The sequence below is a fragment of the Alligator mississippiensis genome, chromosome 5 (assembly GCF_030867095.1).
Source record: "Alligator mississippiensis isolate rAllMis1 chromosome 5, rAllMis1, whole genome shotgun sequence".
In the NCBI taxonomy this organism is placed as follows: Eukaryota; Metazoa; Chordata; order Crocodylia; family Alligatoridae; genus Alligator; species Alligator mississippiensis.
Genome location: NC_081828.1, coordinates 152,336,875 through 152,351,527, shown reverse-complemented (window position 1 = coordinate 152,351,527; position 14,653 = coordinate 152,336,875). Strand labels below are relative to the sequence as shown.

At 41.8% G+C, this 14,653-nt stretch overlaps 1 protein-coding gene across 1 annotated transcript in view; it reads right to left on the bottom strand.

The window, feature by feature from the left end:
• TBC1D5 (TBC1 domain family member 5) overlaps positions 1 to 14,653 on the bottom strand; it is a 371,763-nt gene that overhangs the window by 230,980 nt on the left and 126,130 nt on the right. The window contains exon 3 of the mRNA XM_019497895.2: positions 5,338 to 5,404. Coding sequence (XP_019353440.2) covers positions 5,338 to 5,404 — 67 coding nt within the window. The remainder of the gene's footprint in view (positions 1 to 5,337; positions 5,405 to 14,653) is intronic.

The following is a 14,653-nucleotide window of genomic DNA, read 5'->3' as shown; positions in this document are numbered from 1 at the left end:
CACTAGGATTTAGAGTGCATAATAAATGCAAATATGGCATTCACACTGATCCAAAGGCCTGTATTGCCTCTTTTAGGACTGTTATCTATGAACTCAGTCTCTAAATACAGAGCCGTAATAGAATAGATAAGAGCTGCCATAAATCTTCATATTACTGATTTAATCAAGTAAATATTTTCCACCTCTATTCAAAATAATATTCAGTTTAAAATAGTCTCAAATGAAAACAAAGATACTTGAACACAATTAAAATGGATTAGTGAACAAACATGTATTTACAGGTAAAGCTTAAACTATATTGAAACATAATAATGGTAAACTAATTTCCTTGCCCATCAAGGTATTGTCTATTTATCTTAACATAATGCAGAACTATGACTATCAATATTGTGTTCAACCCAACCAATAAAGTTGCAGTAAGCTTCATTATATGGTAAGAGCTCCTTGCCACTGAGCAGAAAATATTCATTTCACACCTTAAATACTGTAATAGTACTTAATAATAGTGCTGGTTTGCCAACTATGCAGAGGTTTCTTTTTTATATATAATGTACTATCCTGCTGTATCATCTTGCTTCTTTAATTATAACAATAAATTAATATTCTGGCACTGCAATACAGATAAGCACTGATTTTAAAATAGTAGTTTACTTCACTGGTAATTTTGTAAAGTTTTTCTGGAAGTCTCTTTTACAGAATACAATTACCATTCAATAAAGGTGTACCCAAGACACTATTATGTGTACTTGGTGCTACGGGAAGTGGAGTAACAAAGGGCATCTTTGTGCCCACCTAGTTTCTCAGAGAAACTAGTTATAGGTTGGGCCTGCAAGATAACTTAGAGCAGCCTTAGAACATGGGCCAGCATGTAACAGAGAATGCAGCATAAACTATAGTCATGCCTCTCTAACTAAAAGAACCTGCACCTGGAGGCTGACGGATCATGACAGAATTCTCAAATCCTGGAGGACTATTTGGTTATTTAGGAAAGCTTTATGGCTGCAACATTGCAAAGGGACTGCAGCATATGGCCCAAACTGAGCCTTTTGGCTAAGGACAGAAGTTGCATATAAATCGGTTTAAGTGATCAGGAAGTAGCTGAAACTTGTAACGGAAGAGAAGCTCAGTACACATAAATCAATTTCAAAACAGCTGAAACTGGTTTAAGATAAAACTGCCTGAATGTAGTATCAGACTTAACTGATTTGGGTTAAACCAGTGTATAAAATTTCTGTCCCAGACCTCTTCCTGGTTCAAGTTAAGTCACAGTCCCCCAGCAAGCTTTCCAGCCCTGGGCTGGGCTGTACTGTCTGCTCCAGAGAGCACAGATGGCCCCACCCCTCTGCTCCCTAGCTGGAGCAGTGAGGGATGGCTGACAAGGAGGAGAATGGGGAGCAAGTCCAGCTGGGGATGCAGTTCAGTCTATGCAAGGGGGCGGGAGGGTGTCCCCCCTCCAGGCAAACCCTGGCTGGGATCTGGGGCCAGGGAGGGGGGGTTAAACATCCCTTCCCCAGCTCAAACTTAGTGTTGGCTGCAACTGTGGACTATAAATCCCAGAGGCACCTGGAAGCAGGAAGAGGAAGTGATGAGCAATCCTGCACAGTCCTGCTGTTGTAATTCTGGACTGCAAGGCTAGGGACAGACATTACACATAAACCAGTTTAAGTGATCAGAAACTGGTTGAAACCTGTAACAGAACAGATATTCAGTACACATAAACCAGTTAAAAATGGCTGAAACCGGTTTGAGATAAATCTGGTTGAACGTAGTATCAGACTTAATTGATTTGGGTCAAACCAGTTTATGCAATGTCTGTCCCAGATCCCTTGCTGGTTTAAGATACACCAGACACCCCCAGAATCCCAGCATGCTCTCTGGGCCGGGCAGGGCTCTCTGCTCTACAGCAGAGCTGGCCAATCCCCTCTCCTCCCTGGCCAAAGCTCCTGCAGAGACTTGCAGGCACAGAGCATCTGCCTGGCTTCTCCTTGCTAAGCAGGGATTATTACACCCCCTGCCCCTCCCCCTCGCCTTATGCAGACACCTCAGCATTAGCTAGCAGACTTCATCCTGCCTATGGTCCCTGCTGTGAGAGATAACAGGCAGACAGGCTTTTTGGAGCTAATCAGCAGGTAGTGTAATGTCCTTCCTTGGAAGAGCTGTTTAAGAAGAGCTCCATTAGTTAATGGAGAGAGGCTTTGTTTTCTTAATGGGTTGATAAACACTGAGTCAGGGGTGATGAACATTCCCTGCTCGGCTGCTTGGGGGGGAGGGTGTGATAATCAGAGCGCCCTGCTAGGGCCTGGCCATACCGCCCCCCACCCTCAGTTCAGTACTGTAGAGGGGAAGGGAGGGCTGCTCTAGCACCCCCCAGCTTCTAGCCTGAGCCACTGCAGGCATGTGCCTGAATTTCTAGGATGCCTGTGTGGTTACACAACTCATTTAGCCTAGCCAAGTTAGACTAACCTACAAAGATTAAATCAATTCAGGCTCAGGCTTTTTGTGTCTGTCCTTAGCCCAAATCCCAGAGACCTCAGGGGCAGCAGGAAGAGGAAGTGAACACACAGCCAGAGAGCTGTGCTCTAGCCCCCACCCCCGGCTTCTGGCCTAAGCCACTGCAGGCATGTATTTGCATTTCCTGAATCAAAGGTAAATGTCCGTTCATTTCTGTTTCAGTTTAATCTGTGCAGTTTAGACTACCTTGCAAAGACTGAACTGATTCAGCTTCAAACTTTTTGACTGTCTGTATTTAGCCTTCAGGCCAAATGAAGAACGGTGCAAGAAAGTATAGCTTATTATCTTTGTCCGAAGAAGTACAGATGTGTTCTCAGCTGCTATATGAAGTTGACTATTTTCATGTTTTAAACTTGGCAAAGGGAATCTGTTGAAATGCTAGTCCTAACAGCTCCAGATTTCAGTGTTTTTGAGCTAATGGCAGATATTTGCAGAGAAGAGCGCTCAACTGTTGAAATTCACTTTGCTGGTCTGACTAGGCCCTACTTTGATGACCTCAGCTAGTACTGCAAAGTCCATTTATTTTCAGGGACTTACTTCCCTAAGGAGTTTTGAAGATTCTTTTTTTTTCATGGAACCTCTGAGTCATTTTGTTAACATTGGCTAATTGTAGTAATTGTTGCTCTTCTTGTTTTAATCTATTATATTTTTATATTGTGTGTGTTCCAGGAATATAAAATCAGCATGCTGTATAAATACTGCATTGTCTAAAGGACTCTGATGATAAGTTTGACTTTACCTACCATACATTAGAATCAATCTCATTACATACAGGCATCTAAATGGGTAAAAGTACAGATTAAAACTATTGGATTTTCCAAGTCAAGAATAAAAAGTAATCAGGTTTGCCAGTGTTAATTTAATAGTGTAACTGGGATTACAGGAAACTATACTTTTACCATTGCTTTCCGTCATCTGAGCTATTAGCTTACACAGTAAGGAGCACTTGAATATTCCCTCCTAATAGTTCTCTGTGCTTCCAAGTACAAACAGCCCGAAACACTTACTACAGCAAGATTCAAGATATGATAAAAATGCTAGCACAAGTTTATTCCATTCCCCAGTTTCTTAACTGGTGCTTCCTGTGTTTATTATAAATTGAGATGTAACACTGTTCTGTTTCCGAAGGATAACTCCAAATTAGATTTTAACAAAGTTTACTATTCTCCTGAGTGATCAGGGACCCTGGTTTTCTCTGCTTAAAAATGGTAAATTCTCCAATTTAAAAAATCTCAAATACTCTGATTAAAACCCCCCAAATCTACATTTTCCCCACAATGTTTTATTGATATATTTACAATTTTAAAGGAATTTGGAAGCCTACCAGTGCCTCAATCATTATAATAAAATACATTCTAAATACCTATATAATTTAGGCATTTGATTTTGGATTTATCATCATAGCAAATCAGAGCTCCCCCTACCATCTTCACTCACCAGGATGCAGGTCCTCTTCCTTCCCCTGCTTCTTTGTGGAACTGAGCAGCCCTGCCCCTGCTGGTACCCCTCACTCTCAACCCATAGGCCCCTGGCCCCTTGCTCCCAGCCCAAGGTTCCCTGGTGCCCCCCAGTCCATGCATGTGCTCCTCATTCCCAACCTGCAGCCCCCTGGCCCTGCCAGCGCCTCTCACTTCTGACCCACAATCCCCTGCCCTTTCGGTGCCCCTCACTCCCAAGCCACAGCCCCCACAGTACTCCCGATGTCCCTCACTCCTGACCTGCAGCACTCTACCCACCCCAGCCCTGCAGGAGGGGGCCTCCAGCTGCCTCCACCCAGCCCCGCATGGACTCACAGGATCACTGTGTCCCCATAGATCACTGGGACAGCCTCCAGCATGAGGTGCAAACAGTGTGCGTACCTCATGCGGAACCACAGGCAGCAGCTGGGACATCACACAGTACCCCGCACAAAGCTGGGGCTTTGGCTGCAGCACAGCAGCAGCGTGAAGCAAATTTCTGTCCTAGCCATGCTGCAGGCAACAGGAGAAGAGCCAGGGGCTGCAGGCCCCGTTCCACCCAGGATGGAACACAATGGTTGTGATGACTCCAATTCATGCAGACAGTGGTGGAGCAAGTCCAGCCCTGGCGTGGGCTGGAGAGAAGAGGAAGGGAGGCTGGTGGTACCCCCGACCCTGGGTTGGGGCTCCCACCCTGCACTAGGCAGTCTGGCTGCGGCCATCCTTCCCCTCCTGGGGCAGTGTCTCCAGACCACCCTATCGCTGGCAGCATGGGCACTGGCCCCCAGCACCATTGGCTCAGCCATGCAGTTCCCTGAAGGACCCCTACCTGTCCCCTTCTCCCACTGGAACACTGCCAGCCTGCAAGGGGAAAGCCGCTGTTTCTCAAAGCTTTCTCTTTTAAAGAGGAAAATCAGCATTTTTCTCTTTTAAAGGAGAAAATCTGCATTTTTCTCCTTCAAATGAGAAAATCTGCATTTTTCTGCAGCTAATGGAAAACCCAGATCCCTGGTGGTCAGTGTCTTTACAGAAAATCACCAAGATTGCACTGGTGAGCTGAGTATTTTTTAGAGCTAATTTATACTTTAGCACTAGTATATTCTTAAGATGTGACCAGGTCAAGATGTGACCCCTTCATGATTCAATATTCTTACCTAGCTTTTCTTCATCTATCAAAATAAGTTCCAAAAATACTTTTAATTATTAATTCATCAGAAAACAAAAATCTCTCAACATTCTACTGAATAGAGTACGCTACAGTAAATTGTATAGTACTCTTAAATAATCCAGGCCATTTCTTTCCCTCTAAGTAGTTGATAATTTCTAACCTATTCAAACAAAGATACTTAAAAATAGTAAGCATGCCCACCTGTAAGAAATAAATGTTCCATTCGAATCTGAGGTGTGATGCATCTTTCCATTCTCACTTGATCCTCCTAATAATAATAATAATAATAAAAAAAAAAGTAGAACTTAGTCATGAAAGAGACACCCTGATATTGAATACTACAGTCAGAGGCATGTGCAAGTGATTTAACCATAAACACCATATTCGTTTCTGGCAATCAGATTAAAAAACAGCAAACAAAAAACTTACCTGGTTCAATTGCATCCTTTCATCCTAAAAGTTATTGGTTGTAATCAAAAATAACCTCAAACACTTACCTGAAGCCAACATACAAGTGGTTTCAGAAGTAGAAGAAGGTAGTGCCTCTCTCACTGCTTCAACAGCATGCCTTTAAAGCAAGGCAGAAAACTGACAAAGAGGAGGGGGTACTTCACAGGAACACAGGTAGGACTAAAAAGAGATCTATCACATCAGAGTCCCAATCTCTGATCCTGAAATCAGTAACTGTTCCTACTGGAAGTGTTTCCAAGATTTCACTTCTCTGATGTAAGAAACCTTCTGAAAATTTCAACCTAAATTTATTCTTGGCCAATTTTTACACACACTTTTTTTTTTTTGAACAAGTAATTAAATACCCTTTAATTATACTTCTACCCTCCCCGGTGCTTGCTTTGATATATTCTAGACAACAATCACATGCCTGCCTTTTGCAAGGGTAAACAAGCCATACTCTTTTTGTCTCTGCTCAGAGGACAGCCTTTGTTCCCCTACTGATAATAGTAGACTAATTCAAACAAATAGGTATAGAGAACTATTTGGGTTGGTCTAATAAAAGATATCAAATTCACCCAAGGAACCTTGTTTGCCTAGGTATAGAGAAGGGCCTTCCTGAACATGTATGGCAAGAATTATACAAGGTAATCCAAACAAGTACGCGTCTTGTACAACGATATTATTATTTTTATCTGCAGAAATAACTTGCCTAACACAACCTATGATTGCACTGGCCTTTTTCACAGCCACATTACATTAGTAACTCTGTCATTCTGTTAATAGTTCCAGGCTTTCACCATTTTCTGCCAACTGACAAACCTTCAGCTTAGCAGATATTCTTGTTATTAGTCTCTGCGTATGGCCTTACACTGCCCATTATTTTCTCTTATTTAACTTGCACCTTTCTCCCCCAAATCAGCACTCCCCTTCATGCCCCCTCCCCACATGCTTCAAGATAGGAATCTGTTTTCTTCACTGGAAAAGGGGCACTCCTGGAGACACGGTGCACGTCAGCTGCCCAAATGGCTTCTGCTTTTGTTTTCTCAGCAAACTGAAGGAGTGGAGTCCTGTGTTAAACCTCTCACAGCTGTAGTTACTGACCGAGTACTATAGCTTGTACCTGAAGCTGCAAGCTGCTAGTAGTATCCCAATATCAAGACATGGGGTATGTGGGATGTGGGAAACAATACCTTATTTACAGGATATTATATAAAAAGCTACTTACAGTAAAGAATTAAAGTCTTGCTACTACCCTTTGCAAGGGTCTTGGGCCTAGCCTGGTGTGACAGAGTACATCCTCCTGGAAACACAGGGTACTTCCAGACATTTAAAAAAAGAAAAACAAACAAACAAATCCCACCACATAAATGGCACTTTATTTTAATGTGCCCTCCACCCCACTCCACATGACCAGAAGAGGCAGCACATTACTTCAACCCAGCTCACCCAACATCTGTAAAGATCAGGCTTTTAAAATCTTTTTGAAGCTAATTGAATCAGGTTTAGCTCAAAGTGCCAAAAAAACACCTGATCTATACAGACATCGCAGAGCTGGGTTGAAGTAACGTACTGCTGCTTCTGGTAAAACATTTTTTTTTTTTTTAAAACATCTGCAAGCAGCCAGTGTGTCCAGGAAGTGTGGCATCACAGGGAGACAGTCTAGCACAGTGGTTCCTAATATAAATGAGACTTGTGAGGGCAATACCAGCAGCGCCACACATAATGGACAAAACATGCTGCATGCTGGGAGCTCCCCCGCCTCTGCCTCTGGGCCGCCACCGTACTCTGCTCCCAGCAGTGGATCACGGCCAGAAAAGGTTGGGAACCACTGGTCTAGCACATCAGGATGCCACACTTCTGGGATGCACTGCTTTTTCAGAAGGACTTACTCCATGTCACACAGTTGGCCATGACTCTGGAAAAAAAATCTTTTTTTCTATATTCTGCATTCCAAAAACAAGGTGCACATTTTATTTGGGGGTATGCTGTATGTGAGAAAATACAGTATTTCATCCCAATTCTATTACCGTAGTTCACAGTTACCACATTCTTCTCATGGGATATTTCTCACTGTCCTTGTATTGACAATGCCTCTTTTGTGCCATCAGCAAATTTTGTTCTCACAAACAGCAGGAAAGTATTAATGTCATTAATGAAAATTATTAAAATTGGTTGCAACACCAATATTCAAAGAACTCTACTAGTAACCTGCATTCAGTCTGCCACTTCTTCCCATTGTCATTCTCCAACCAGTTACTTTTGCTTATTCTTTGCAACCTCTACAGTCATCACCATTTTTTCCAGTTTAACTAATACATTTCCATATAACACCATATCCAGAAGCATTACTGAAGTCCATACAGATGTACTGCGTTTATTTTGATTTAAAAAAAATGAGTTATCAAAGAAAAATATCAGGTTAGTCTGGCTCAATCTTTATTCAGTTGGTCAATTTACACTGAATGGTGTCCAAATTTTGCATTTACCCTCATCCTTCCTTCAAAATTTCTTCTAAAATAGGTTAAAAATCTTTGCTCTTGGATTTTTGATTTCACATGCCAATTTTCTCAGTATTCTAGAACAGAGAGTCTCTGGCTCTTGCAACTTGAGTGCATTATTCCCTATAAGCAGCTCTACTAATTTGTTTTTAGAGGACTCTATAAAGCAGCATCCCTTCTTGGATCAGTGACCATAGGGTAAAAAAAATCTATCACCTACCATATCCAAGAATAACTGGGCCCCACCATAATTATAAGAATTATTTCTCTCTGGACTGCGGTAGGAAAATCAATACCTTCCACCATGACAGTTACCACTATGTATTCCTCAGTTTCGTTAATGATAGAGAACTCTATCGATATTCAATCCAACCATGAAAGAATAAAGAAAGCCCAACTGGTATCCTAACTGAAACATATCTGAATTTGTCTTCCAAGTTCTTTAATTAAAACCAAATGCTACTTCTTTCAGGTTATGTATATCCCTGTAATATTCAGTTGTGTCCCACACCAGAAGCTCCAGCCCTTCATTTAGTTGATGATTCTTTGGCTTATTACAGAAACATTTAACCACTAACTTCTAAACACTGAAGGGAGAGCAGTGGACATGATACACCTTGACTTTAGCAAGGCTTTTGATACAGTATCCCACAACATTCTCACAAGCAAACTAAGGAAATATGAGTTGAATGAATGGACTGTAAGGTGGACAGAAAACTGGCTGGATCATCAGGTTCAAAATCAATGGCTTGATGTCTAGTTGGCAGGTGGTACGAAGTGGAGTGCCCCAGGGTTCAGTCCTGCGGACAGTTTTGTTCAACATCATAATCAGCGATCTGGAAGATGGGATGCAATGCACCCTCAGAAAGTTTGCAGATGATATCAAGGTGGGTGGAAGAGTACATATGTTGGGTTCAGAGCGACCTAGACAAATTGGAAGACCAGAACAAAAGAAATCTGATGAAGTTCAAGTAGGATAAGTGCAAAGTGCTTCACTCAGGACGGAACAATCCCATTCACCGGTACAGGCTGGGGACTAACTGGCTAAGCATCAGCTCTGCAGAAAAGGACCTGGGGATTACTGTGGATAAGCTGAATGTGAGCCAACAGCGTGCCCTTGTTGAGCAGTCAAATAGTGAGCCTGGATCTGAACAGAAGGGTTGATGTCCAAAGAGGATGGAGCTAGACTGTTCTCAGTGGTGGCAGATGACAGAACAAGGAGCAATGGTCTCAAGTTGCAGCAAGGGAAGTTGAGGTTAGATATAAGGACAAACTCTCTCACTGGGAAGGTAGTAAAGCACTGGAACAAGCTACCCAGAGAAGTTGTGGAATCTCTATCTTTGAGGTTTTTAAAACCCAGGTAGACAAAATCTTGGCTGGGATGATCTAGTGGGGATGGTCCTGCTTTGAGCAGGTGGGTGGACTAGATGACCTCCCCAAAGTCCTTTCCAACCCTAATTTTCTATGATCTTATCCACAATCCCAACAATTGTGCCTTCTGCCATGCCACACATGCATGGCAGGAAATATGATTGCGGAATCGAGGATCAGATCCCAATTGCACCATACTGTCAGGGCAGGGGGAGCCTGAGACCATGTTCAATTTATGGCATCGTGAGAACCTGCCTTGAAGTTAATTATATGCTAAATGTGTAATAATTTTATGGCTTATTCCCTGTTTATCTCACAATTATATTGAAAGTACATGCAGGTGGGTTATTATCATCTAATACTTTTAGTTCTAAGTACAAACCTGGAGTGCTACAGATATTTAGAGCATGTTCAAAAGTAGTTTAGTAAACAATGCGGGAAACGAGAAGTAAAATACTATGAACACTTTGGTTAAGAATTTAGGGTGTGGTTCAAGTGACAGTGTCTGTCTGAAAGCTGCTATAAAATAGGTCCACTCTCACAGGCTGTGTTCTTCAATTCTCCTAGTTGTTATAATTGTTGCTAACGTAGTTGAGAAATGAAACAAGTTGCCATAGGTACAAACAGGGGGTCCCATTAGCTTCAAGAAAACAAGACTAAGGATCCACAGAGGGCAAGATTCCTTTACAGGTGAAGAAACTTGGATGAACGTCTTCTTTTATTGTAAAGTGCTTCGCTGAACCTTCCCCCATGTGAAACAAATGTTTTTAATCTGGATGATTTATGTCAGAGATGGGGGCGGGGGGAAGAAGGTCCAGGACCTTTGCCCTACTTAATTTTGTTTTCTGGATGTCTGCAATTATTAAGTTACATGCATCCTGAAAAGAAGGCCCTGAATCCAGAAACAAAATTGTTTCACACATCTTAATCAAGCTATCAAAATGATTGTTTTGAGCTCATGTAGGAAGTGTCCAGTGATTCTTTCATGGAGGCATATGTTTTTAAAGTCGCATCTAAAGATCCATGCTAATAAAACAAGACAGTCGCTGCAGAAGTGCAATTTCTCTATATTCCAGAAACACACAGTGCAAAGGGAAACCCAAGAATCTGTCAGTGAATTAAAAGGTCATTACTGTCTTAGAACTAAGTCTAAGCTGCAAAAGATAACTGGACTTTGTAAGGAATGCCTCAGTTCTGGAGCTAGAGAAGCTTTTTATATCACTATCAATGTGACCTTGAATGGAATTCTATATCTGTTGGACCCACTGAGTTGGCTGGCATTCAGAATTAAGGAGCTTTGAGGGCAGCCTCTCAAATCTAAAAGTTATTATAATTGCCAAAAGAGCTTTGACAATTTCAGTATTCTAAACTGCAAAAACTCACTGACAGATAATTATTTTGTCCAAATAGTTTTCTCTTACTCTTGCTTTTGGGAGTTTTGCCATTTTACCCTGTCATTAGAAGCAGCCATTGCTAGTGAGCCTAGGTCTGAACAGAAACAAACATTCTGTTCCCAAAGACAGTAGCTAATTATTTTTGTCCATCCTTTTTGAGGTAAGGGTAACAGTAACAGCTGACTGCCACAGTACCCTGATAGTATCCATTAGGATTTTATTGATTGCATTTTTCTTGCTATAACAAGAGCATAGAATATCCACCAACTTTAAAGGGGACTCTAGACTCTCCTAGCAGAATTTGATGAGATCCCACAATGCCTTTTTAAAAACTGTAATTAGACTTAGGCCACTGACAGATGTTCACTTAAAGGCATAATGGGATCTAATCCCCAATCTTGTAGGCCATCTACAGGCCTGAGCAGCATAAGCCATGGGTATGCTCTTGCCAAACCTGGCCATTTTCAAGAGGTCTAGGTCTAAGCTGCAGAAATGTGGTTAAGGCAAAAGACCCCAGAAACCTGTATAAGTGACCGTAGCATGACCCTCTGCATATGTAACAACTAGCTTGGTCAGCAAAGCAAGCCATTCATACATTTAATTAGATACAATCGAACAGAGCACAAGGCCTAAAAGGAAAATCTGTAAGAAAGAACCATACATCAAATAATCCAAATACTCTATATCATAGCTTCATCTTAAAATAATAATGTAATTATTTAATTAATTAAATTATTTACATTAATTAATTAATGTAGCAAAATACACTGAATGTTATTTTGCTATAACAGATGTATTTTTGTTAGAAAGCTTAGATAAGTTGTAAAAGTGAAGCACCCTTGTCAGACCATAAACTAAGGTGAAAAAAGTAACAGAGTGGTGTGAAGCAACATTCCATAATGGGAAGAGAAAGGAGACAAGGAAGCCTCCCCTTCCTTTTGCTTTCTCAAGGATATAAATCCCAACTAATTGGCACCCTCCAGATCACAACAAATCTAATATACTCAGGTTCTAGAAGTTTCGGGGAAACGCATTTATATAAAACCAATTGGAGATCAGTCACTAGAATATTAAAATCAACCATCTATAAATACTGGGAATAGGCTGGGAGGACATTTGGACTTCTACATTTTGGATTTCAAAATCTGGAAATATCTGGAGCTCAGCAAATGAACTGAAGTCCCCAGGGGAACAGTCAAGCCTGGCCAGCAGACCTGTTGCTTCCCTGGTTCCAAGGCTACGTAAGCATTGTCTTTACTGATGTAAGTCTTAGCTATTGCGTATCCTAATAAAGCTTTCAAGCTGTGACTGAACTGGTCTCGCTCTATCAGCTTCACTCTCAAAAACAGCTAAAAACAAATGTAACAGTCCCAATAACTGTCTCCAGCTATGCTGAATGCACATGGAAAGACAATTTTGAGAGCAGGAATCAGATCCCAATGGTGCCTTGCTTGCCAAGACAAGGGTAGTCTTGGATCAAGACTGGGAGAGAGAAGAAGAGGAAAGAGAGAGGGGGTGGGTGAAGATCTCACCACCTCTTCCATCTCCTCCACCCCCAGATCACTTCCTGCCACCCTGATCCCCTCTGCTCCCTAGATTGCTACCCTGCTGCCCAATAGCCCCGTTCACCCACAGATAACTGCCCTGCCACTCTAATCAGCCACAAAGTGACAGTGGCGGGAGGGGTTCCCTCTCCCTGCCTGCTCCCAGTCTCCCTTGCAGTCCATGTTGTACCCACATGCCTGGAGGCAGTCCCCACTGGGCCCTGCAACTGAAGTGGGGGACAGGGAGGCAAGGAGCTGCCAAGTAACTGTGGGGTCTGGCAGGGGTTGGATCCGAGGGCATGGAGGCAGTGTAGGCTGTGGGGAGCCCAGGAGCATGCAGTCAGGGCTCCCACTCCTGCTGCTTTTACTGTTGGGCTAATCTGGGTAGAAGGGTGGTGATCTGGGCACTAATGGACTGATTAGTGGGTGGGGTGGGCAATCCAAGCAGCGTAGAGCATCTTTGGCCTACAGTGTGGCTAGAGAGCTGGTGATCAGGGCAGGCAAGGAGCAGACTTGCAGTTCCTAGTCATACCCCTGCTCAACAGCCCACTTTATGGGGATATGGAATTTGCCCAAACAAATGTAGTCCTTGCTATACACATTTAATATTTCCATCATTCATAGGAATTGCCATGTTAGAACAAAAGCAGTATTTGAGATACTCAGACTGAAGTTTTTGCCTCCAGTACCTGAAATAGCCCTGAATATATGAGAAGTAAAAGGAAATTTTCAAGACAAAAATGTATTTTAAGCTTTACCAAATTTAACATTCATACTTACAAATAATAATCAAAGAACTATGGAGCCAGAAGAAACCTCAAGTGCCATCTGGTCAACCCATTGCATGCATACAGTAATGCTATTCCTATACTATCCCTATCAAATGGTTATTCAGCCTCCTCTTGAAAAGAAAGCTCTCACGAAGGAAATTCTGCAATTTCCCTGGACAGTGTATTCCACTGCTTTACTGTTCCAATGACAAAGAACTCTTTCTAATCTAAAACCTGCTTTGCTGCAATTTAAAATCACTGCATTCTATCCTACATGCTGTGGTAGGGGAGAACAGTTGTTCTCTATCTTTTTTATGATAGTCTTTCAAATACAATGTTTTCTTGCATAGCATATGCTCTCAGATAAGATGCACACCTTGTTTTGGGGAAAGAAGAATGAAAAAAAGATTTTTCTAGAGTTATGGCTGCATAGATCAGGGACAGAGCTTAATTTTCAGGTCACTCACCTTCCCTTTCCTGCTTAACCAGAAGCTGAAACCTTAGCTGCTGCTGCAGACTGGTCTTCATTGGCAGATAAATAATTTTGAAAAGAGCTAAAAAGCCTGAAATGTTGTGAAATAAGAGAAAAGACACCAGAAATAGCTAGCAGACTGCAAAATTGCCAGAAGAAAGGTTAGTGGAACATCAAGACCATTAAAAAGGAAAGACTATCACTAACACCTGTGGAGTGAAAACAACAAGCCATTAAGTCAACTGACTCCCTCAGCTGCCTGAACAGAAATGACACTGTGACTGCTAGACAGTTCTTTTTGGAGCAGAAATTCAAACAGGATGCTTCTGTTCTTAACAGAAAAAAAATAGCTTCCCCACTTGAGACCAACATCCCAATTTTGAAGGACTGATTTTTTGGGGAAAGGTACAAATGATATGCAAGAAAATTCAGTACTTGAAGACTATTATCATCTCCTTCCCCAAGTCTGCTTAACTCTATATCTAGCTCTGTCAACTTTTCCTTACACAAAAAGCATAATAAAGTAGAAGGCTACATGCAGAGATGCAGGACACTGTGAAGCATCTTTTTGTAGTCAGAGATAGTAAGCAGGAATCACATGGCAGCTCATTCTGTTCTGTCTCTTATGCCTTCAGTACAGGAGCACAAGTACAAAGAGGGTATATGTATGGCACGTTTAGCACTGCAGACAAAAACTCCAATCTCAAGTACATGCAGGGGAGTGGAGTAGAATATATAAGCAATAAAAAAAGAATTTGTTTTTAATCTCCATGTGGTTCTTCAGGTGCTTCTCTCTCTTTCAGAGAGAGAGAGAGAGAGCGCAAGAGAGAGAGTAGCACCTGAAGAACCACATGAAGATTAAAACCAAATTTTTAAGGAACCTAGTCCATCATCGCTTTAGATATCAGCATTTTTATTTGAGATACAGTATAGCACAGGAATAATAATGGTAAGGGAGTGGAATCTAATCCTAAACAGCTACTAGTCTATCAATATAGTATTCTGGAGTAGAAAG